At 42.8% G+C, this 26,271-nt stretch overlaps 1 protein-coding gene across 3 annotated transcripts in view; it reads right to left on the bottom strand.

The window, feature by feature from the left end:
• Positions 1 to 26,271, bottom strand: part of RHBDF2 (rhomboid 5 homolog 2) — a 92,830-nt gene that overhangs the window by 32,393 nt on the left and 34,166 nt on the right. For 2 of the 3 annotated variants that reach the window (XM_087924797.1, XM_087924796.1), the window contains one exon: positions 1,880 to 2,036. In XM_087924797.1, coding sequence (XP_087780923.1) covers positions 1,880 to 2,011 — 132 coding nt within the window. In that variant the 5' untranslated portion in view covers positions 2,012 to 2,036. The remainder of the gene's footprint in view (positions 1 to 1,879; positions 2,037 to 26,271) is intronic. The other variant, XM_087924798.1, reaches the window with a different exon arrangement.

Raw genomic sequence — 26,271 nt, 5'->3', positions numbered from 1 at the left:
CAAAAGATTTTACCTTATACTGCACTTATATGATCCATTCTATCTTGTTACTAGCTAGTGAGTATGCACGGTAGAATAGATAATGCTTTGAAATGGTGCGGTATAGCAAGCCAATGTAATAAAAGCTAAGGCAGGTGTGCAGGGGTGGGATTCAAATTTTTTAACAATCGGTTCTGTGGGTGTGGCTTAGTTGGTGGGTGTGGCTTGGTGGTCATGTTATTGGCTGGGCGTGGCCAATTCAATATCACTCACATTGAGGCGCGCATGCATCTCCTTGCCTGGCCTCTCATGACTGTGGGGATGCTGCAACAGTTGTAAGTGTGAAAAATGATCATAAGTCACTTTTTTCAGTGCCATTGTAACTTTGAATGGTCACTCCACACAAGCAAAGTGCCAGCAAAGGAGGGAAAAAAAAACTCTAGAGAAGTTCCTGAGACAGGAAGTCTAGTCCTGCCAAGAATGTAATAAGGGTTAACGGAGAGGCAGTTTCTGTAAGCAACACCAGAATGTTTCCTTCCTGCCTTCCTTACAGGATTAGGCCAGTAATTTCTTCTAACAACTGGTTCTCTGAACTGCTTAGAATGTTCTAGCGAATAGGTACGAACTGGTCGAATCCCATCCCTGCAGGGGTGTCAAAATCAAGGCACGGGGCCCAGATCTGGCCCAAGGGGTGCTTAGAGTTGGCCCATGGGGCTGCCCAGGAAAAAGCGAAAGGCCGGTCCGCGATGCCTTTGCCAACAAAAACGGGCTCCTGAGCTCCATTTTCAGCTGCGACAGTCTCCTGCAACCCTTTGCCAGTGAAAATGGAGCTCGGGAGCCCCTATTTTGCTGGCAGAGCACTCAGGCCACAAAACACCCCGAATATGAGTGATGTTGAGCTGACCATGCCCACCTTGGCCACACACCCCAGCCCCTCCCACACACACTGAGGTCAAACACAAACCTGATGCTACTCTCAATGAAATCGAGTTTGACACCCCTGAGCTAAGGTAATTCAACTGGCTGATTATCTCAAAGATTATTACTACACAGTGGCTTTTTGGCAGACAGTCCATCTAAAGACAGATTAGACAATCTGGATTCAGGAATAGTTTACTGGAACGAATCAAGTCTGATCAACAAGATCCAGTTTAGCCTGAACCTCTTAACAAACACCCTATAAGGAGAGAACACCGCACCATATTTGCATGTTTGAATACTGCAGCCAGAAGACGTGAATACACTCTTATTAGACAATTTACATCCTGCCTCTCATCTTCTCCTTTCAGGGAAGGTTCTACAGAAGACGATAGGCACAAAAGATCCTGGCTGAAGCAGATTATCTAGAATGGGTGGAGATGGTATGATTGTTTTTGTGGGTCAACAGGATTAAAACTTGACTGAGGAGTGCAACTCCTGTTTTCCTATTAGATCTTCCAGCAACGTTTGAAGTTGTGGAGCATTGTATCCTTCTGCACAAAGGTTGAGAGTTAGGAGAGCTGTATTTCAGTGGTCCCACTCCCTTCTCGGGTGTCAACATGTTAACATGATGGTGGGTTGAACAATGAACCAGTAAACAATCCATGATCATTCCCACATGGGAGGTGAAAGCCAGTTCTTTGAGACTCAAAACAACAGCTCATATCAGATTGCTTCCAAGAGTGAAACAGGTCATAAGGAGCATTTGGGAAGTCTTTTAACTTAGAGCAAATGGCTTTTAAGCACCAACCACGGCTTTGTGCTTGAAACAGCCCAGTTTCACACTTGAAAGGAGAATGTTTTGATTTTGAAGCATTTTTTTTTTTGCACTACTATAATGTATGATTATAAGAGACATCTTTTCAGATAGCATATAACAGTGGAAATCTCACAGACGTTTATGGATCTCAGTAATTCATACCATTGTTTGGCTGCTTTCCTCTTCGGTCTTCACTGGTGGGATCATGATAGAGAGGTTGGGGGGCTTCTTGCTCTGAAGTCGACTGCTGCTGGTGCTAGAACGGCTGCTTCCATTTTTATCACTGTCTGCCATCTTGGACCAGAAGGTATTTGACTACCTGTAATAAAGAAAGAAGCAAGGAATTTAAAACTGAGTACTCCCTTGCGTTCTTTTGATTAAAGACAATCTTCCCCACATTTAAAGGCATCCTCTTTGTAACTTCCAACCATCACCCCCAGCCACCAGAGGAAATGCAGTCTCAACATACTTTGAAAGCTTCAGGTTGGGAAAGAAGACTTAGGAAGGGTGATGGATCAATAGATTAACATATTAGACATTTATTGAGCAACAATAAATGGTTTCAGGGAGGCAGAGCAGCTTGGTAATGTGATTAAATAACAAATTAGTTTTGGTTCGCAGGTCTGTAACTCTAGGTGCCTAAAAACAATATCGAAACAATATAAAAACTCTAAGGACACTCAGGCAAAAATAAATAAATAACAATAATGCAAAACTACAACTAAACTGTTTTTACCCTCCAGCTCAGGAACACATAATTTAGACATCAACCAGATAGCTTTGACTAATCAATATTTATTTATTTTAATTCATTTGTACCCTACCTTCCTAATATGACTAAGCTAGTAAGGGGGATTTCAATAGTATGGTTACAGGTAGTCCTCCCTTAATTGACAGTCTTGTTTAGCAACGGTTCAAAATTGTGAGGGTGTTGAAAAGCAATTTTATGGCTACCCCTCATACTTACTACTGTTATAGCATCCCTGCAGTCATGTGACTGGTGGCATTTACCAATGTCACAGCATCCCACAATCACATGATTGCCATCTGTGAGCTTCACAGTCAGCTTCTAGACTAGGGGTTTCCAAACATAGCCCTTTTAAGACTTGTGGACTTCAACTCCCAGAATTCTCCAGCCAACATGGCACAGACTAAGGAATTCTGGATGTTGAAGTCCACAAGTCTTAAAATTGCCAAGATTGGAGACCCCTCTTCTAGGCTGTGGAAGGGGTCATGGTGGTATGCGGTATTGCAAGCAAACTCTGCCCATTGCCTGGAGTTCGATCTTGTTAGGGCTGAAGGTTGATTCAGCCTTCCAACCTTCCGAGGTTGGTAAAATGAGGACCCAAACTGTTGGGGGCAATATACTGACATTGTAAACCATCCAGATAGTACTGTAAAGCACTATGGGGCAATATATAAGTGCTACTGCTATTCTAACAATCAGTCAATGGGAAATCAGCAAAAAAAAAGCAAATTGTGGTCACATGGTATCTCACTTAACAACAGGCCTGTCAGTCCCAAATGTGTCTTTAAATGAGGACTACATGTAAAGGTAATAATACATATAGTATTATTTTGTACATTTTCAGGAAATTGTATTTAACTAGAATGGGAAACACTTCAGATTTCACTTTACAGGCAATATTTCCATATAGGACCTATGTCTGTACAATGGATTAAAATCTTTTTCTAAACAGAAGGAGAACCAAACATTAATGGGGTCTTAGGCATAAGCAGTTTGGACATGAAGCAAAAACTGTCAGGAGGACAACTGACTGGATTGTTCCAGTCTCTTTTTAAAAAATATTTTCAAGTCTTGGAGTTTGCTTAGAAATGACAGGAAGCCAAGTGAAATAGTTTGGGAGCCTGACTTCTGGTAACCTCATAAGTTACTGACCCTTTTCCTATACTGGTAATCCTGCAAAATAAAGTTTTTTTTTATTAAAGACATTCAAACTCTCTGGGTGGATTTAAAACTAATTCTGTTTTTGTATTCCTTCAGATCAACTTTAAAAGCACTATTTTCCATAGAGCTGTCTCGAGTGTCCAGGTTGGGAGGAGCTCCAGTCTCGGCTCTCACAGGCTGAGCTTGAGATTGAGGCACGCCTCTCACCATCACATGGTCCTCCGGCGCGCCCCAGTTTTTGCTCAGCCTCGTGGCAGTCAGGCTGGTTTTCCTTTTGCTCCTGGTCGCTTCTAGCACCTCGTGTTTTCTTTTTTTGATCAACTTGGACTCTCAGACAGCGCAGGAAACTGAGGTTTGAGCTCCCTAGGGAGCCTTTTTCTTCTAAGGGGAATTGTTTCACTATCCTTTTAAGGGAGAATCCAGCGCTTCGAGCGCTGCCCCCCCTCCGATTGCCGCCTTTCGCTCCGGCGAAGCTGCATCGCTTCTTTCCTGCCTGGTTTTGTTCTTTCGCGTTTCTCCCCACGAACGCCCTCTAACCCAGGGAGAGGCTTCCCTGCCTCTCCCAGGTACTCTTGTGGCCTCCGGGCCTTTTTAACTTCTCCTGGGTGATAGCCGCTGGGGATTGCCTCGTCATTGCGCCCTCCATTTTGGGCTCCCTGTGGCGTCAGCCATCTTGGGAGTGGCAGGAGTCGCCGCCATCTTGTGTGTGCCGCATGGCCGGGCGCCATTTTCAGAGGCCTATAACAGGGTTTTTCTTAATGTTTTATAGGCAGACCTCGGACTGCCTATATCCTTGCCTGTTTGCGCTTAGTTTCTATCAGGCTAACCAGGGTTAGTTGGCTCTGCAGCCCTTCCCCAGCAGGCGAGTTAGCAGCTCTGCCATCCCCTTCCCGGTCCGTCCGGCAGGGGTAGCTGCCTGGCGTTCAACTTTTGGCTAATTGACTTCTGGCTAGGCCTGCTGTGCAACAGCCTCCTATTTTAAATACAAAAATTTTTTTTGATCAAAGGGGGTGCGAAATGTGCGCTAGGATCCCGGCCTCTACGTAGGCCGCATCCAAGCGTGCAACTGTCCGAGGACCCGTGATGGCACTTTACTTTAAAATTTTTGGTTGGTAGCCCCAGGGACGCCTGCCACTGCTCGAGGCCTACCTGCAGGCCGCATTGTGTTTGATTCCTGGGCAGATCCTTGGAATGTCCAAATCCTTGCTGGTACCTTGCAATCCTGCCTTGGTACTCCTCTAGATATAGGAGTCTACTGGCTACACAGTCTCTCCCCAGCAAGGGAGGTAGCAGCTCCGCCATCCCCTTCCCGGTCCGCCCGGCAGGGTGGTTTTTGGCGTCCATCTTTGGCAATTGGCTTCTGGGCTAGGGCCCTACTTCTCAACAACGTGCAAAGCACCTCTGTTGCCCTTGACCTAGGGGTGCGAAATGAGTACTGGGTTTCCCGGCCCCTGCCGAGGCTGTGTCCAGCCTTGTTAATCACCTCACGTTAATCAAGAACTTTTCGTCCTTCCTCCTCTCCAGATGGCAGACAACAATGCATCTCGTGGCACTTCCCTGAAGGCCAAGGCTAAGTCTCACCACCTGCGCAAACAAGCACAGGAAACATCCAAAGCCTCTCAAAGGGATGCCCTTAGGCGACACAGGGCCCTTGAAAAGGAGATTGACAGACGCTCTAAGGAGTCAAGCTCTGTGCCTCTGGACCCTTCCAATCCCACTCCCTCTACCTCCACCCATCCTCCCTCCTCCCCTGCTTCTGCCTCTTCATCGCAGCCTGGACAGGCCCCTGAGGCCACCTTCCCCCGCTGCTGCAGGTTTGCGCCCGGAGGAGCCTCACCCACCCCCACGGTGGAAATCCCCGAAAATCTCAAACGAGCGATGGAGCTGGCCATCCGGCACGGGATAGCACAACAGTTTCAGCAGCTGACCGGTCTGGCCCCTAGGCCTGAGGCCCCGAGGCTCGAGGATCAGCAACTTCACATGGTCAGGTAGCTCTCCACGGGGACTTGACCCTGCCCTTGGAGATGGAGGAGATGGAGGCCCAGGAACTCGGGGACCCTACCCTCTTTGGGGACGAGGAGGATCTCGAATTGGGGTCTGTAGTAGACAGTGAACTCCTCTCGGGAGCAGGCCCCCAGAAGGGGACATGTCGGAGGACGAGGGCCTCTCTCCAGGCCAGCCCGCGTTTCTGGGGCTGTTTAAACCACATCTATTTAGGTCCCTCCTGTTCAAGGCCAGGAATACCTCGGGCCTGAACCCTCCCCCCACCCAACCCAGCGGCATCGGGGGTTCCTCCCGACTCCATTTTCTCCCAGCCTGTGGTGGAAACCGAAGTGATTCCTGTCCCACCCATATTCTCTGACATGGTCTCAAGGCAGCTAGCCTCCTCGGGTCCTCCTCCCCTCCCAACGCCCAGGACAAGCGGTTTTTAATCTTGAACCGCAGTTCTCTACCTTGCTCGATCCCACCCCTGTGGGCGAGCCCGTAGTAGGTCTGGCCTCCCGCTCAACTCCCAGCGAGTCCTCGAAGCTCTCCAGCCCGAGGACAAGCGAGCTGAACTGGCCCTGCGCCGCGCTCATCTCTCTGATGCCTGGGCGGTCAGGGCCTCCATGGCCGCGTCTTTTTCACCAGAACCTCCATCAAGTGGCTCCAGCAGCTCAAGCAGCACGTCCCGCAGCTAATCTCAGAGCGCACCAGGATATTGCCAAGATCCTGGCCGCGGCCGGTTCTCTGCAGACAGCCACCTTCCAGGCTGCAAAATTCTCCACCAGGGCCATCTCGTCCCAGGTCACTGCCCGTCGCCTTCTCTGGCTCCGCCACTGGCAGGCGGACGTAAAAACAAGGCTAAGCTAGCATCAGCCCCATCTCTGGGGGAAGCTATTTGGACCGGTTCTCGACCCATTCCTGGCGAGACCCGCAACAAGCGCAAATATCTCCCTTCTCTTGCTAGGAGGTCTGATTTCAGAGGTTCCTCTCCTCTTCTCGCCAAGGTTCTTCCCGCTCTTCCTCCTTCCCCAGGTACTACCAATCGTCTCCCTACAGGCCTCCCGACCGATCGGAACCAGACAGGTCCGGAGGCACCTGTCCAGGAAGCCCTCCCGGGATCCGGGAGAGGTTCGTTCCGTCGTTCCGATAATGCAGTAAGCCCCCAGGTGGCTGCCCCCAAAAAAAGAAAGAAAGAAAGAAAGAAAGAAAGAAACAAGTATAAAAACGAGGAGAAGGAGAGCGAGAAAGCCAATCCTCTTCAGGCTTCTCGCCTAGTCTGGCTCCACTCTGACACTTAACTCCTGCAAAATCTCTTTCTCTTCAGCCTTGCCCAAACCGTTGGGGAAGCCTAATCCTCATATCTGCCTTACCTCCCCATACCAAGACTCCCGGTAGACCATACGGCTCCCGGACGCAGAGTTCATAGTCTGGAGCACCCTTGTCCTCCTCACCTTACCCCAGGGCATCTGGCCGGCAACACATTTATCCCCACCCCATGTTAGCTGGGGTTCCTTCTCTGGGCCCCGGCCCACAGCCTCATAATCCAGATACACGGACCCCTTGCCCTGGTCCTCACTACTACCCTTAGTTCCCTCTGGGCGGTCCTCGGTCAGTTGGCTCTTGAGCAGGGCCGACCGCCTTGCTCTGGGCGGAACCAAACTTGGTCCCCACTAGCACAGGTCACAGTTTGGGAACTCCACTTCGTCTCCCCTCCATCACTCTGACCTGGAGTTCTCTCAGGGGGTTCCCAACAGGGTCTATCCCATAACACCCTAGGGCGTCCCATCGCCACCCTCGCATACGGTGACCCTCCGGTTATTGAGGGCGCCTCCCTCACTCTGGCTAGGTCTTCTCAGGGGAACTTCCATCCTCGCCTCTGCCTGGGCTCCTCGTGCACGGGTCCCTAACAAGGTTTTGGCCGCTCTACCTAGTCTCCTTGCCCCACGGTCTCAGTAAGCATCCGTGGCATCCCGGCAGGGCTACCTTTAGACAGCCCCGTCTCCTTCATCAGGCCCTCTCGTTGAGGCATTCCAACCTCCGAGGGGTTCTCCTGTTGGGCGTGCCCTCCAGCGGGTCATCAGGGTTCCAGGAGAGGTCCCATTCCAGACGGGAGCCCGCCCGCAGGACTAGCCAAGCTTTGGTATGTCCCAACCTGGACACTGAGACAGCTCTATGGAAAAGGGCGTTGGTTCTTACCTGATGCGCTTCTTTTCGTAGAGCTGTTGAGAGTGTTCAGCCCCACCCGTAGGCCGTCTGGTGGGAAACCCTGCTGTTCGACCGAGCAAACTAATATTTTTTTCCTGAGTAAGATGAGAACAGGACCTTCCTTCTCGTCTTCGCAAAACTGGGGCGTGCCCGGAGGACCATGTGATGGTGAGAGGCGTGCCTCAATCTCAAGCTCAGCCTGTGAGAGCCGAGACTGGAGCTCCTCCCAACCTGGACACTCTCAACAGCTCTACGAAAAGAAGCGTATCAGGTAAGAACCAACGCCCCTTCTCTTTAAATCTGTCCTTGTGAATGCTGAAAGCTTTTTCCCCAAAGGCCTCTGCAGTCTTATTTCATTTTATATTAATTACCCCAAAACACACACACACACACACACCCCACACACATTCTTGTACAGAAACCCCTTGCTTGTCTGAAGTTTGGCATATCCACAAGGGACTTTGCCATTGATCCAAATGTTTAAATCAATTCTTTCACACCGTTCTTAAAAACACTTCAGTTGTTCGCTGAACTCCAGAAAAAGCTCCAGAAATGAAAATTTTCTATTGTGAGATTTGGATTCAGATTGGAATCAAAGTTGGTGGGGCTTTGGAAACAATCCGTTCCCCAATGAGACTTTTTCAACCTGCCAAAGCAAGATATATGGTATGGTATAGATATAGATATCTCTTATCACAGTTTTCACTCGTTTCAGAACTGAAACTTTCCCTCAGTCATCCTAAGCCTGTTTACGCAAGGGACCTTCAAGGATTAAAGATAACAATCCTGACCTATTCACGCTGACCAGCAGTTGTATCATTCCCTGCAGGAAGAAGGATGCTTCAGAGAGTCATCTTAAGGACAGAACACAAACAGATGAGAGTTTGCAATTGCTGGATGGGTCGGCTAGGGTTTGTAGTGCCACTTATGTGACCTCACCAGCTTTACTACCAGAGCTATTTAGGTTAGGCTGCCTCAGCCTTTTGACCTATTAATACTACCATGGGAAAAGCTAACGGCTCCTAATAGTTTACACAATGGTCAAATAATATCTTATATATAACATGTAGATGGTGACTTAATTAGTATATACATCAGATCACAGAGCATAACAGGAGTCTCAAAGGCTCCATAAAAATAGTACCTATTTTTGTTCATGCAGTCCTTCATGGGGTCAATGTTGTATCTTATATCCAAGAGAGAAGTTTCCCCATCTTATAATCAACTATTCACATTCTAATATGATAAGAATAATCTCTTACAAAAGCTCCAAGAAAGGTATGGTACACCAATGCCATTAACATCATTAAAGAGCCATGTCCTTACCTGAGCTGCAATGGCAATAATTATATATCAGCAACTTGGGGTAAAAGATAAAAGATCTTCAGGTCAAGCTTGATTGATGACCTTACATACGCCTTGGTGTAATTTTCTTGGTGATATTATATTACTGGGCAATGTTGCAGAAATAGTTTGTCACTGTCTTGTTCCATTTTTTTTTATAATTTCCTAATCTGGTTTATGCTACTGAGATTGGTTAGTGGTTTCCCATCCTAGTACTGATCAGCTCTGCTCATTTTCCAAGCCCAACAATGGTCAGCCAGCTGTTTCAATTGGCTGAGGTCGAGTCACTATTATTTTTATGACAGCACAGCATAAATCTGCTCGAGAGGCAAAGCATGACAATGGAACTAATAAAGAAGTATCTGCCCAGCCAGTTCAATCTTGCAGGATTTCTTTGACTAATCAATGTCATCTAAAAAGACCCTGAAGTGAATCTTTTCTATAGAAGCACCTGCCTTCTGGAATGAGGTCCTCCAACATCTGGATGGCCCTCACTCTACTGTTGTTTAGAAAAGCCGTGAAGACTATCTATCCACTATTTTGTCTTCTTTTTTTCTTCCTTCTTGGTAATTAGTTTTATTGTAATTTTCTTGTTTTGATTGTGGGGAGCCTCCCCTCTAATCATTGGAGTTGCGTAATATTCAAGTTTCATAGATGAATGAACAAATCTGCAGACATTCTGAATTTACCCTTAAGTGAAAAGGCAAGGCATTTTTTTGAAAAAATAAGATTTTGAAAACTTGAGACAAATAGCAGTAAGAAAAAGTCCTGGGCCTTACTGACAGCAAATTGATAGTTAACCATTCACCCAAGGAGTCTTAAAGATCTCTCATATGAAATTACTGGTCTTTAGGAAAAGATATGCAACGTGTCACCCAAACTGCCTTCTACATTAGAGGGTTCAAGTATAACAACTACGTTTAAAAAGGAATTTGCAAAGTTTGGCTAAATTGCTTAATTGCTTAACACTGATTCTAAGTAATTTACTGGAAAGCGTTAATTAAACATAAAATGATCTAATATTTAAACAAGCTTGTCTTTTGAGAAAGTACAGTGATCCTTGTCTCAGTAATCCTTCAGGATTCTTGCATTAAAAGAATATGATATCCATCATAAGTCAGCTATAGAATCTACTTCCTGAATATGTAGTGATGGCATAAATTTAAAATATTTACAGACATGAACGTTAAAGATATACTATTTCTACGTTCACAAAAATTTAGTTGATTATTGCATGAAATTAGATGCTGGATCTAATCCAATAAATTTAAGAATGGGAACCTTAATCCCTCAACCACAAAACAAAAACATGAAACCTTATTCCCATCCTCACATAAAACCTTAACTCTTTCCCAGACTTCCTTTCCTCCAAATGAAATATATATTATTTTCATATATTGCACTGTGGTTAAACCATCAGGAATGAAATTTCTATTCCAACCTTCCTTAACCTGAGGTCTATAGCATGTTAGGATTGCAATGTCCAGAATTATCAATGCGGTACCAGGCTAGAAAGTGGGAGATATGAGTTCTTGTCCTACCTTAGGCATGAAAAAAAAATGACATGGTAACCTTAGGCTAGTCACTGTCTCTCAGCCTCAGGGTTGTTGTAGTGGGGAAAATGGGAGGAGGGAGGTGTGTTGGATATGTTCGCTGCCATGACTTATTTGTAAAAATAATAAAGGCGGGAAATAACTAAGTAAATAAATAAATGATTCTGTTGGATGGGGATCAAGAAAGCGAGGACACCAGTTTAAAACAGCTTCTCCATTTGGTTCCAGGAGCTGGAAAGATCTATGGATTAGAAGGAAATTGTATATATCCATTCATAAGTGCTTAACCAACACTGTGCTAATGCTCAGAAAATAGTCCAATACCAACTTGTGCTGCATCTTAAAAATAGATTGCAATGACCCAAGTAACTCTACACGGGGCTGCTCCTAAAGATCACCCAGAAGCTGCAGTTAGCCCAGAATGATGTGGCACACTTGGATACCCCGTGGTTCACCTGAATAATACTAGAAAGGTATACTGGTTTTTAACTGCTTTCGGGATGCAATTCAGAGTGCTGGTTATCAGCTTTAAAGTAGAGGGTCAGGCTACCCAGGGACCACTTCTCCCTGAGGATATCTACCCATCCTATTATATATTAGATAGAATGGGCACAGTCCAAATTCTCTGCCTTAGATGTTGTCATCTGTTGGGACCTTGGAGTTTTGTGTTGTTAATGGCAATCTCAGCCCTTGGAACTGCCATAGGACAACTTGCTGTGGGACAATTCAATTTAAATAACCTAATTATAAAAGCTATCTTTATTTTTGACATTCACATTTCCTTTTGTTCCTCCATTTGCATTCTTTCTTTAATTATTCTGTTATCCCATTCCTTCAATATTAATATAACTCTCCCATGGTGAGTGAGATGCACTTTTTAGCCTTCCAGAAGTCTGGGAAGACGGGCTATTCTCTACCCTCCCCCACCCAGACACTGGACTAGGATGGAGGTTGAGCTGTGGGGATGATTGGTTTAGAGGTTGGGGGAAAGGGTAGTTTTGATTTGAACAAAACCAGAAAAAGTTATGAGTCTGCATCCTAAAATTAGGCTTGAAAGAAACAGACAAGGGGTTTTTTGTTTTTGTTTTGTATGAACAGACCAAGTTGCATTCATACAATAAAACCATTTGTGGACTAAAGATGTGATTAGAGACTACCATTCTTTAGTTCTAAATGTGTCTTCTCACTCAAACCATGTCCCTAACTTGTGTGTGGTTTTGCTTTTACCTAACCATGTCTGCAGTATAGAAGATAGGGTGGTCAGATAAAAGGATGCGTATTTCATTCCCAGCTGGAGATTTTTTTTTCTATTAGCAATGTGGATGTTAAGGTGACGTTCCGATAAAATATATCCTTCCTGTTTTATTCTTTCAGGACAGGCTTAAGCATTAAGAAAGTTACATACTCCCTGGCAAAAGTGCATGTTTATTTTCCTGTTCTTCAGACATACCAAGTTCCAGCAAATACATTTTTAAAAATTCATTGCAATGACACCAATGGCCGTTAGAGGGCAGTGGCCTCATGTTATTCAAGCTTTCTTGGCGGGCCTAAAATAAACAAGAGCCTTACTGTGGCATCTTCCAGGCTTACTTACTGGGAGGATGAAAATGATAAACAAGGAGGTTCAATGTAGACTGCAGTGTTTTTATTAGGCAATTCAAGTGCATATAGAAGATAAGCAGAGAGATGGTTCCTTTTGATAGGAATACTAGTGTTTCTTAATCTTTGCAGCTTTAAAATGTGGGGACTTCTACTCCCAGAAATCAGTGTGGGGAATTCTTAATTCTTCCCCTAGCTCTTGCCAGGAGCATTTTTTAAACTAGGTTTTTCAGCTTTCTAATTACCTGTTGATCTGATTTGCAGTTGGATGCTGCTGCTGTTAAAGAGTGTCACCATGGCTTTTAGACATTCCTTCCTCACCAATGTGCCCCTCTCCAGAAAAATCCATTACAATAATCAGAAATCCCAGCCAACATGAACAGTGGTTCAATATAGGAAACACACGCTTTGGGGAATACTGCATTAAGTATCACACGGTGCCTTAAATAAATTATTTTAGCTGCTCAATAATATAAAGTATTTGAAGGGTGAGTGTGTGTGTGTGTGTGTGTGTGTGTGTGTGTGTATATATATATATATATATATATATATATATATATATATATATACATATATACATATACATACATACATATATATATATATATATATATATATATATATATATATATATATATATATATATTTAAATGGAAATATGGGGTAGGTCCTTGTCACTCTCTTAATCATAAGTCATTAAAATAGAAAACTCCCCTTCAAATCAAGTTTGTCTCATGGATGTTTTAAGAAGATGTACATATATCCTATGAAAGTGGTTGTCTTGCCCTTCTAGATTTTCTTTTTCTAGCTTCCCAGTCTTATCTACACAGTCCTGGGAATCTCTGTTACGAGGATTAACCAGTCTGGACTCTGGTCCCACTAAGCTTTTGTGGTCAGATAAGAACAGCTATATGCTGAAACATCTCTAAACTAGATTAGCAGACCAATATCTATGCTCTACATGCTTCAACATTTGTAGAGATGATTAGGATAAAACAGCTATATAACATAATTCAGTTAATTCTGTTAAAGCATATTATTAGTTTAGCATTTTTTTTTTAATTTCTGAGACATATGAGGTATCAGGTGGGTGTTTGTGTGTGCACATGTAGTAAAATTTGAGAGCATCTGTGTCCATTATGCCCAGCTGATAAGCGCCTGTATTAGTTTCATAGCTACCTTAAAGTGAGATATCTTCTTTTTGGGGAAGAACAGCAAGCCTTAGCCTAGCATCCCAGTAAGAATGCATTGCATGGGAGAAGAAGCCATAAATGTTTAAGAGGCCCCTCTCAGGAAGGGAGCAATGTAATAAATAATCCAGGCCCTCAAGCATCCCAGGAGAACAAGCATCCTATACAGCAATTCTCAAAGTGCTTGAGCCAGCAAGAAATAGAGCTCCTGTCAACAGAGAAAGAGGGGCTGATGCATTAGTAGTTTGCCTCATCCATTATAAATTTTGGGACCATCGCCATCTAAATGTTGAAGGAGAAAATATTTCTACAAGTCGATACAATCCCAAAAATAGGAAACAGCACCAGCAGGTATTAGAGACCACCAGAGCTGGCAGAAAGGACTTCAGCCAAGCTCGCCCTGATAAACAGGAATAATGGTATAGAAATGCAACAAGGCAATGGGTTTTTTTGGTGACAGACACAGGAGATTGAAGGCTGCGTTCATATATCTAATTAGCTTCCTGTGATTAACTGAGAGATCCCAGGTGGACTCCTGCACCTCCTATGGATATTTCTTGCTCTTGGGAGATCCTATGGCAGGTTATTGGAAACAAAAGTTTTCATAACCATGCAGGGCTCTGAACTTCATTCAGAGTGCTTAATGCACTAAATGCACCACAAAAGACATGCCTAAGCCAAATCTAGCCTAGAAGTAAAATGGTGTTCTATTTCCAGTGGGAAGTTATGCAGAGGTAAGATTATTTAACCTACTTGAAATCAATTGGAAGTTTTATTAAGAAGTTGTCATCTACTTTGGTAGGCCAAAATAGCTGTGTGTCATCCCCTCCCCTCAATTTTTTTATATGTTCAGGCTGTTGCTGACAAAGGTCTCTGCTATTTACCTCATGCAGGAAGGACAGACTTGAACGATACGCACCCCCAAAATGGTGTAATAGTTAAGGGGTCACATTAGGGGTAGGATTAGGAAGGTCCAATTAGTCTACTCTTAGCCACAAATGTTCTGTGGGTGACTTTGGATCAGTTGTTGTAAGGTAAAATAGGAAAAGAGAGTGCTGTGTACACTATCTTAAGCTGCTATACAAAAAGCAAAATAAACCAATGAATAAATGAAGGGAAAACTGGAGTTATGTTCCTTTGGCAAGCGAGCAGCCCATTCATAGAGAGAATGACTAATTACACGAGAATGGCCACCAAACGCAGCTGCCAGCACTGCCCTCAAGAATTCTCTTTCTTTGCTTTTAATCACCTAGCAAATACAATGGCAAAATACTGGAATTCACACTCCACCAGCATAATAAAATGCCTTATCAGTTGGTGCATAGTTGTATTTGGGGCCTGGATGACTTGTTTTCTCCTTGGCAGGTTGCCTGCCAAGGAGGAGCATTTAACGATGAATGGAATGAAAGGGGGACCATGAGAAGCTGTGGCTTAGCTCCTTTAACCTCCCTTCTTCTTGAGGGTGACTGCAACCAAGACAAGAGCTATTGTGCCCAAGGGTGCTCAAAGCCACAGGATGAGAATCAGCCTTTTTGGGGGGACCACACCAAGGCTTTTCTTCAACAAAAATTGAATAAATGACCTGGCATGGCCGAAACAGAACCTCTCTTTCTCTCAGCAGGAAAACAAAGGCTTATCTCCACAGGAATGAAATTGAAGAAGGCAGTGAAATGATCTTGCAGGCCATGTTAGCTGGGGAATTATGGGAATTACGGTGGTGGAAAATCCAATTCATTTGCAGGGCACCAGGCTGGAAGGGAGTGAAGGTGCATAAATAGAGCCTCAGCATGGGAACCACAGAAGATGAGAGAATTTTCTCTGACCAATTAACTGTACGCCGCTATTTACATTGCATTGCTAAAACATCCAGTTTTGGGGATGTGTCTGTTATATTTCTCAACCTTTTGTGCCTGGAAGAACTTTTCAAATGTTTTTCAAGTTTCAGGAACCCCTGAACACTCAGACTCAAATTCAGGGCAGAAGTTACAAAATTATATTTGTCGCGCGTGTGTGTGTGTGTGTGTGTGTGTGTGTGTTTGTGTGTACGCACGCATGTGTGTGTGTATTGTATTCTTAAATTAAAATAAAGAATTAAACGTCTTCCTTTCCTCTGCCTCCTTCTCCCCCATCTTTGTGGATGGCTCCTGAAACTGCTGATTCCCAGCCCAGCCCCAGATCAGATACCAGTTAACAGATAATCAGAGTTAGAAAGAACCTTGTAGGTCATCTAGTCCAACCCCCCCACTCAAGCGGGAGACCCTACATCATTTCTGACAAATGGTGGTCCAATCTCTTCTTGAAAGTTTCAAGTGATGACGCTCCCATAACTTCCGAGGGCAAGCTGTTCCATTGGTTGATTGTTCTCACTGTCAGCAAATTTCTCCTCATTTCCAGGTTAAATCTCTCCTTGTTCAGTTTCCATCCATTATTCTTTGTCTGGCCTACAGGCGCTTTAGAAAATAACTTGACCCCTTCCTCTCTATGGCAGCCCCTCAAATATTAGAAGACCTCTATCATGTCTCCCCTGGTCCTTCTCTTCACTAGACTAGCCATGCCCAGTTCCTGTATCCGTTCTTCATATGTTTTAGTCTCCAGTCCCCTCTTCTGTACCTGCCTTGAGACAGAGCCCCCTGGCCCATTGTACCTGCAAGATAGGCAGGCATGCCCTGGCAAGGAGAGTCCTCACAAGGAGAGGGTGACTCTCTGTCTCACCACCTACTCCTCTCTCCTCTCTTCCTTATCCCTTCCTCACTCCTCAGCTCAGCTCTCTCTTCTGCTCATGCTCTGGCCACCTCCCTGTTTGCACCTGTATGCACAATCCCCACTCCTGTCCAGGATATGCAGATACTCTGGCAGTGTGTGGAGGCTGGAAGGGTTTTGTTTGGTCTGTCTTTTAAAAAAAGAAAATCATGATCTCCAGGGAACTGCTAATGAGCTCTGATGGAAACCTAGGATTCTGTGGAACCTCAAATAACTGATATTGGTTAATATCAGTTATTTCAATCTTCTGCAATTTTGACGTCTTTTAGAAATATTGGACAAGAATTCCCATTATTCTCAGTCATCAGGAGTTGTGGTCCAACGCACCGGGAGAGCACCAGACCGAGAAGACTAGCTGCACCTATTTGAATGACATCTCCCATCATCCCCTGCCAGCACACACAATGGGTAATGGCTAGGCACGACGAGGCCTGTGTTCCAAATACATTGTGTGTGTGAAGGCTGCATTTGGATATGAGCTTAGCAGTCATTCATAAACCAAGTCCCAAATAAAATTTAGTTATAAGTTAATGTTGATTATATATGCTGCAACATAGTCATTCCAAATTAATCTATCAACCAAGAAGCAATATTTCAGTATTTCTAGAATATAGCTAAGCAACTACCCTATAGTTTTTGAAAAATAATCTTCATTTCTCAAACTTTTTTTCAAGGTTTAGTCACTATTAGAACATTAATCAGTTGGGAAAAAAAACAAGCAAGGGTAGCTTATTTGGCTCCATCACAGAAAGATTAACTCATGGGTAATTTTTGGGTGGTACCAATTCTTCAAAGAGGGACAGTCTGGGATATTGATTTAGGCAGCATGTTAAAAATCAGGAGACTGTAAGTTCTAGGCCTACTTTTGGCACAAATCCAGCTAAGTGGCTTTGGCCCATTCACACTCTCAGCCCTAAGAAGAAAGTAGCTGCAAACCACATCCGAAAACATAGCCAAGAAAACCTTCTCCAGACAGTCTCCAGGATTCAAAGATTGACTTGAAAGCACATTTGCAAAAACAACATTTAAAAGTTTCAATCCAAAATTGCATAATCTACTCCGTAACACAAACAGCCACACAACCCAAGATTGATTCCCCCCACTCCTGTTTGCTCCCATACTTCATTCTGCCTCACTTGGAACAGGTTTAATATACAAAAAAGAGACTCAGTTGGAATGGAAAAATTTCCCTTCCAAAGTCCTGCAGACAGTGAGAGAAGAGACTTATTCTCTGTTAGCAAGGAAAAGAGTGAAGCATCTAGACCAGGGGTCTCCAACCGTGGCAACTTTAAGCCTGGCAGACTTCAACTCCCAGAATTCCCCAGTTAGCAAGCTGGCTGGGGAATTCTGGGAGTTGAAGTCCGCCAGGCTTAAAGTTGCCAAGGTTGGAGACCCCTGATCTAGACTATGCCAACTGTAAACTATCATTATGGAACAGAAGAATGCAATGCATCACAAGGGGAAAAGAGAGAGAAGGAGAAGACAAGACCAGAGACCATGTAGTGGTTTCCCAAAATAAGATCATTCACAGGTACCTCTGACACTTTTCCATGTTGCCATCTTGCTTAGTTGGCTTTCTTTAATCAATGCAACTATCCTGCTTGCTATGATTTGATTTACTTAATCAGCATGCTATGCTTGAATCCATTCAGACTTCCTTCATTATAGAAGGATCCTATAATCAAGAGACTGAACTCACGGAAGAGAAGTAAACATTATTTACTTAATAACCCAGCTGGTGCTTGCTGAAGGAACAAATAAACCAAGCAGCATATCATCAGTAAGCCAATGATGGTGCCTGGGACCAAATTAGTAGTACGGCTCACATTGACACAGGGGCAGCAGAACAATTTACTATTTGTAAAAATAATCATAAAAATAATAAAGATGGGAGAAACACCCACCCACTTGAACTTTGAATCAGGCGACACTGAAAACACAGGTAACCCTCCGGGTGGCAACTACTCAGATGACTGCAAATCCTTCCATTCCCCACCATTCAGTCAGAACTGAAGAAGCTTCTTGGATGAGAAGCAAAATGTTTTCAAGAAAAAAAACCCCATGAAAGATATAGATACAGATAATCAGAGCTGGAAGGGAACTTGTAGGTCATCTAATCCAACCCCCTGCCCAAGCGGGAGACCCTACACCATTTCTGACAAATGGCAGTCCAATCTCTTCTTGAAAGTCTCAAGTGATGGCACTCCCACAACTTCCAAGGGCAAGCTGTTCCATTGGTTGATTGTGCTCACTGTCAGAAAGTTTCTCCTTATTTCCAGTTAAATCTCTCCTTGCTCAGTTTCCATCCATTATTCCTTGTTTGGCCTATAGGAGCTTTAGAAAATAGCTTGACCCCTTCCTCCCTGTGGCAGCCCCTCAAATATTGGAAGACCGCTATCATGACTCCCCTGGTCCTTCTCTTCACTAGACTAGCCAAGCCCAGTTCCTGCAACCGTTCGTTGTATGTTTTAGCCTCCAGTCCCCTAGTCATCCTGGTTGCTCTTCTCTGTACTTTTTCTAGAGCCTTAACATCTTTTTTATAACGTGGTGACCAAAACTGGATGCAGTACTCTAGGTGTGGTCTTACTATGGCTTTATAGAGTGGTAATTAGTACTCCCCTTGATCTTGACTAGTCTAGTTCCCTTGATCTTGAAAGTCCCTTGATTCCCTTGATCTTGAAAGTCTAGTTACCTTTTGGAAAAGAACCTTTGGGTCTGATTGTCCTCCTAATATTCCAGCGAATTAGAAAGACATCCACCAGAGCCAATTATCTCATTGCTCTAGATTTTAAAAAATGGTTCAGCCCTTTTGTCTACGTAACAGTTCCTACATATTTCTATCAAGTCCATCTTTCTCATTCTCTACACAAAGCAACACCAGAGTTAGGAGTTGCTCTGTTCTCGTGGGTGGAAGTTGATCTATAATGCCGTTCTACAGAGAGAGTACATGGAGCTCATACTGAAAGGTGGAAAAACAATCATATTCTAATACTACTACAGACTCCGCTTCTGAAGGAGGAGCCTGGATCAGCCCCTGAGGAAGGAACATGCTCAAAAAAAGTCTTACTCCTCTTGCTTCTTTTTTCAAATAGAGTCACTGACCTCTGGTTGCCATTACAGTCTGGTAATGTCAGTCTAGTTCAGGGGTCACCAACCTTTCGGACCTCAGGAACCATTAATTTCATAATTTTAAATCCCGCGGACCATTAATATGATCTGCCTAATGACTGGGTGGGTGGGTGTGGCTAGGTGGTCATGTGACCAGGTAGGCATGGCCAAATCAATGTCACTCATGTCGAGGGGCACCTCGCCGGCCGCTACTCACCCCTCCCCTCCTAACCACCTGAGTTCTTGCCTGCCCACCTGAGTTCCTTAGGTCCCCAACAGGAAGTAGTTGTTGGAGCTAAGCAGCTGTTGGCAAAACAGCTGGCTCAGTTCAAATTGGATCTGACCGAGAAGGAGGCTCAGCAGAAGCACCTCACCGAGGACTACGAGCATAGGCTTTCCAAGCAGAGGGAAGACCTGTGGGAGTGCAAGGTCAGGTACCGGCACCTGGAGGCTTAGCAGACTGAGATGGTCAGCCAGTTCCAGGCCATGATGTAGTCCCACTGGAACAAGGCCCTCCGGCTCTTCGCCACCAGCGGCACTTCCCTCCAGCCCAAAGCCCTGCACCAGGAGGCTAAAGCAGACCCCAATCAGAATTTTTGCCCCATTCCAACCCGCACAAAAAGACCCCAAAGGGGGAGACTCTTTGCAGCAACACAAACATTCATTGCACGTATGAGCTGAGGGGCCGTAGTGTGAGAACCCCTGATTTAGTGCAATATAAAAAAATGCAAATAATTTTTCTACAGACCACCAAAATTTTCTCACGGACCACCAACAGTCCACGGACTACCAGTTGGTGATTGCTGGTCTAGTTGAATACTTCTTGGGCAGGTAGTTGGCTAAGATGATCAGGAAACACAGTGGCACATATGTAACAAAAACAAGAAGCAGGCTGTGGTCAAATAGCAGAGCAATCAGCTGATGGGCTCCGACCCTGCTTATGGGGTTAAGATACCTAAGGCTGCTTGGAATCAGTAATGGGGAAAAACACCTCAGAAAGGCCAAAAGACATCCCTTTCCTCAGCCTCGTTCTGGGTTAGTTTTATTCAAGTGAAAAGCGCAGGAAGAAGTTTGCAGGCTTGGCCAAGATATTTGTGCCTGAGGCGATGAAGTGTTGTACATTGTACAATGTACATCTCACTAAGCCAAAATGCATAACACCCAAAACACCTGTCAGAACATTTGGACTCTAGATGAAGATCCTCTCCTCTTCCCATGAAATAAAAATACAGTGTTGTCCAATTAAATACGGTAGCTGGCAGATAATTTCCCAAATCTCACTCTGTCTAGAGCTGGTCCAAATGGTCTACGCCCCCAGCATAATGCTTTTCCTTTTCCTTTGTATTATATTGTTATAAATTTTCATACATTGTATTGTTTTAATTACAGTGATATTTATATGATGATTAGAAGTTTAAGCTATTTAAATAACAGACTGTTAACAAAGTATTAAAATACCGAAAGGAAAGAAGAAAATGTATCAATATTAATTACAATTTAGGTTATCAATATACAGCATTAAATTATTTGGCTTTTTCATCCAAAGTCAGAAACTGTATTAAAGTAAGAACCACTGAAATTCAAAATCAAAATATCAATTACATGGTGATGGGACTGATTTTAACCTAATTATTTAATATTAAAATCTCCATTGTATTTTTTAATATAGCTGAAAAGAAAAAAAAAGATAGATGAAGCAAATTTAACAAAAGTTAAAATACCTAAAAAAAATAAACAGGAAAAAGAAAATAATTATAAATAGGAAAAAAGGGCTTTGAAAGAATATCTGAAGGGCAGTGAAGAAGATGCACTGAAGCTAGTATACCATGTGGGTTTACTTACTACTGGAGAGACCAACTGTCCTACATGAAGGCCCAAATGAAGAACAGAAAAGAGAGATGGGAAGACAAAGAATTACACAACCAGTACATTAAAAAAAAAAAATAGCAGGCAAAGCAATTTGTTTTAAAGAAATGGCTAAGAACAAGAAAGTTGAAGAAAGAGACAAGAGGGGCTAATTCTGGCTGCAAAAGACTATGCCTTAAGAACAAATGCATACAAAGCCAGAATTGAGAAGATAGGAACAGACAGCAGGTGCCATCTCTGCAAGGAAGCTGAAAAACAGGGAACCATCCATGGTAGTCAGCTGATAGAAGGAGATGGCACAGACTAAATACAAACAGTGGGCATGGTTAAATCTTGGCTATTGTATGACAGAGGCTTGTCTGTTTTTAATTTTAAAACTAAAGAGCACTTTAGCTTTTTCATTTTCTATTACTTTGTTTTGTGGTTCCACCAGTTCTCGCTTGCAGACAAATAGTGTTTCTTGCAGATCTTCCAATGGAGCATTGTTGCTACTTTGTTATGCTGCTGTTTATAGTCAGTCTGTGCCTTCTTCTTGCAGCAACTAACTAGCTGGTCCACTGTTTTTCAGCTTCTTTGCAGAGGTGGCATTTGCTGTCCATTGCCGTTGTCTTCTCAGTTCTGCTTTTATGCATTTATTCTTAAGGCTTGGTCTTGTGCAGCCAGAATTGCCCCTTTGTCTCTTTCTTCAAAATTTCCTATTTTTAGCTATTCCCAGGCTTGTTATCTGCTTTGCCTGCTAGTTTTTTGTTTTTAGTATATTTAAATGGCCATGTAATACTTCGCTTTGTCTATCTCTTTTCTATTCTTCATCTGGTCTTTTTTGTACATGAGTTTGGTTTCTCCAGTACTCAGTAGGCCTTCATGATATACCAGCTCCAGGGCATTTTCTTCACTGTCCTTCAGATATTCTTCCAGGGCCCTTCTTGAATTAACTCATGTACTTGCAAATATTCCATGCTCACCTATGATAAATTGAAATGTAGAGTATGTCAATATTGTCACTGTGTGGATGAAGGGTACTATTCGTAGTCAATATTTTTCTGATCTTCATACAAAGGGTTTTCGTTTCACTGGAGTCCCGTTGATTATTCCAGCTGTGTATGTAATGACTGGAATTACCCAGGTCCTAATTGCCTTGATGATATTTTTTCCACTGACTTTGGACTTTACGATCTTCTTCTTCTCTCATGATGTGCTAACTTCTAACCTTCTATTTGATTTCAATGTGATTGATGTTGTCAGCTTGAAAGATGCCCAGATATTTGTAGTGATATTCTTCATTTAGGCTCTTGATGTAATTTCCACAGGACACCTCAATCCTTTCACTTTTCACTATTTTACTATGTTGATGATACGGATGGCACAATGGTCCTATCCAACCTCCATATATCGTATATAGACAATGCTGAGCAGTGATTCTATTTTAGGTGTTTTTCCATGCAGCTTCAGATCGTCCATCTAAAGGAGATAAGATAGCCTGGCAAGTGGTTTTGATGTCTGATAACCATGGCCTGAGTTGTTCAGTATGGTTGACAGAGGAATCAATGCAATTACAAACAGTGGCAGTGACAGTGAGTTGCCTTGAAAGATTCCTCTCTTCATATTAACCTTTCCCAGTTTATCACCATTGACAACAACTTGGTCTTCTGTTGTGCCCTTGATCTTTACACAAAGCATCTATTGTTTCTATTGACTCTTATTATTTCTAGGCACTTGACTATCCAATGATATGAAAAGGAGTTGAATGCCTTCTTGTAATCAATCCAAGCTATATTCATGTTAGTCTTCCTTCTCTTACCGTCTTCTAAACTCATCTTGTCAATTAAGAACTGATCATTTATTCCTCCTGCTATTTGGGCAGTTTTCTTTCTACATATGTGGAAAGAACTTACTTTTACTACATACTGTTGGATTGTATCACATACAATAGCAGGTAGCAATGCATGAACAATTATTATTTTAAATTTTCTGGCCATCCAAGTCCAATGGGAATGATAATATTCTGTCACTTCATTCTATACTAGACTTTCATAGATTATTATTACTGATTTGTTTGGTGAAATAATTTGTATATTGTTCTTCTTTCTAATGGAACCAAGAATATACAAGCAAATATAATAATAAATTAATCTTCAGTTTAAAAAACCCAATAAAGGAACCTCTGACAAAAGATTCTATCATAAATTAAAACACTAAAAATAATAAAAGGGCACTTTGTGACTCCAGTTCCCAGGAATTATGGCCTCCAGTGGTTTCAACACATCTGCAGGTGTCAAGACTGGCAAATCCTATGATTTTTATTGCCATATAAATCTCTGGCTGTTGCCTTTCTTTTCCTAGGTTTACTTCCACCCAGCTCCTCAATCAATGGCCTTGAGACTTGCAATTACCGCTTCAAGCCATTTTCTGCCCATTTCAAATATATTAGCTCAAGCAGGAGGAAGCCAAGACAGGAGATGACTCTAAAATTTAAAACAGACCAAAGGTCAGTCATGTGAGTAGAGAGGAAGCAGTTTTTGTTTTTTAACAAGTTGTAACGAGGAGGAAAGCTGCCCCTTTGCCATCTCAGCAAGGAACGCAGTGGAAATCCCTGCCTATTGGAGAGGTTTTGTTCAACCCTGGTCTCTACACTGTCTGAATTATTCTGCCAAATGAAAATTTAAGGGCAATAAAAGGAAAGCATTCTTCATAGATGTTGGCCAGAGGATAGGGAAGGTTCAAACAATTAACTTTCAGCTATTTTAAGAGTGTGCCATCTCAACTCTCAATTAAGTATGTTTATTGGAAAGCTACCTGTAACACTAGAAGTGGAAATAAATGCCAGCCAATCTCCATATATTCCACAGGAGTGTGTTCACCTCCTCCCAACTGACCCTTATCTGGGTCTATCTTAGGCATAAGCTCACTGAGTGACTCCGATCAAATGCTTCTCATTCTCTGCAAGCCAAACCATTCTCTTCAAATTCATCTTCCCCAGTTTGTCACCACTGACCAACAACTTGGTCTTCCACTGCATCATTGACCTTTGCACAAAGTGTCCAATATTTCAACTGACTCCTTTATTTCTTGGCACCTGATTATCCAATGATATGATAGGGAGTTGAATGTCTTCTTGCAATCAGTCCAAGTTACGTTCATGTTAGTCTTCTCTTACTGTTTTCTAAAATCATCTTGTCAATTAGGAGCTGATCATTTGTTCCTCTGCTATTTGAGGAGAGACTAAGAAAAGCAAAGTATTTACCTTTTATTAGATAGATGTATAGTACAACCTGCCTTCCCTCTAGGAATTCAAGGCACATACACCAAACTCCCTCTTCTTGTTCCCAGAGAGTTTTGTTGAGCTAAGATAATGACTGGCCCAAAATCACTTAAGGGACTTCTCTGTCTGATGGTAGGTTCTACAACTCAAGTTCAAAACGTTCACTGTTATATCTCCCTGGTGCACACAGCAGTGACCATATCAGAAGTTGTTGCAAAATCATAAGATGATCATGAGATTAGTTTCAAATATCACATCATGTAAACTATAAAATAACTTCAGTGTTTGAAACATGATAGGAACTTTGAGCTGTCAGAATGACATTTGGCTCTCAGTTTTCAGTCCATGGATATTTCTTGGTGGGTGCCTTAAACAAAACTGAGATAACCCATTAATTTTATGTTTGGACACAATCAAACCATAGTTTGAGCTATACAGAATCCATATAAGCCAGGAGCAAACCAGTGGAGTTTGGTAGGTGATATTTAGAAACAAGGTGACAGATAAGACATACTACCAATACTTTTCATACAGAACAAAGTTTGCAAAATTAGAAATTGTTAGTGCTTAAGATGGCACAATAATCTCTGTTTTTGCTGGACAAGACAACCATGATTACTCTTCTGAAGCCATATTCAAAAATAGAAAGAGAAATACAAAATTAAATATTTGAAGTATTTTCTTGGAAACCGTTACTTAAACAAGGAATAAAAATATTAGAAAAATCAGAGAGAAGTAGAGTTGTGGTTTCATACAGTACAGCCCATCAAACATTGATTACAGTTCAACATTGGAAATTGTCCATGTACCATAAGGTCTAATATAATTGTTTTAAAATTATAAAGCAGATGCATATTTCCTGACAGCACTTTTTCCTCCCTTGCCTCTTGTTGCAGCACACACATTTCCCAGCAATGTCATGATCCTGTTTTTTCTTAAAGAAAATTATTTAGCATATCTGTACAGCCAACATCCTCACATGAAAGTAACTCATTTTATCTACTTTCCATTCATACTAGGCAGGACGACTTAGCAACGGTAAATGATACCAACTTCATGACTTACTTGGACTACAGTACTCTAATATGCCCCTCATAAGGCTGCATTTGAAAACCACCCAGGAGCTTCCGTTTGTACTGGGTGCAGCAGCCCAGTTGTGTGAAAATGTCATGAGGTCAATACACCAGAGCTGGAAGTGAATTTCTGCTGCTTCTGGGTGCAGTTCAAAGTCCTGCTGGCAATTTATAAAATGATTTACATTTGCTTTCAGGACTGTATTCTCCAACCAGAATCAATTCAATTTTATTCCACGTATCCTGGGTGAAACTGCTGCTGGTTCTCTATGTCTGGAAGGTGAAGTGATCTGAGTGTCCTAGGCATTTTTCTCCAGTATTTGTGCCTAACCTATGCAACGGCCCTCCTTTGCAAATTATCGTAGATTTCCATCCATGTGGCTATCCTTCTGGAAGCATTTAAAGATGGAGCTCTCCTGGGGAGCTTATGACAGGAGTTATTTCTGGACTGGCTTATTATAAACTTATGTTAATACTGTGTTCTTTGAAATGTTTGTTATTTATATCTTGTTAGGTTTAATCTGATTTTTTTTTCCCATGGACATTTCAGTCATAATGTTGTGAACTTGTACTATGTGCTCAACTGTTAACTGCCAAGAGTAAATGTCAACCCTCTAAACTGCAGAACATAATCAAGGAAGCAAGATTCATGTGGGACCTTTCTAAAATGAGCTTCAGTGCCAGCAATTAGGATTAGAGTAA

Source organism: Pseudonaja textilis, chromosome 2 (assembly GCF_049901715.1).
Source record: "Pseudonaja textilis isolate UNSWEBS1 chromosome 2, rPseTex1.2, whole genome shotgun sequence".
Lineage (NCBI taxonomy): Eukaryota > Metazoa > Chordata > Lepidosauria > Squamata > Elapidae > Pseudonaja > Pseudonaja textilis.
The sequence above is the reverse complement of the archived record's forward strand: the minus strand, read 5'-3'. Positions and strand labels throughout refer to the sequence as shown.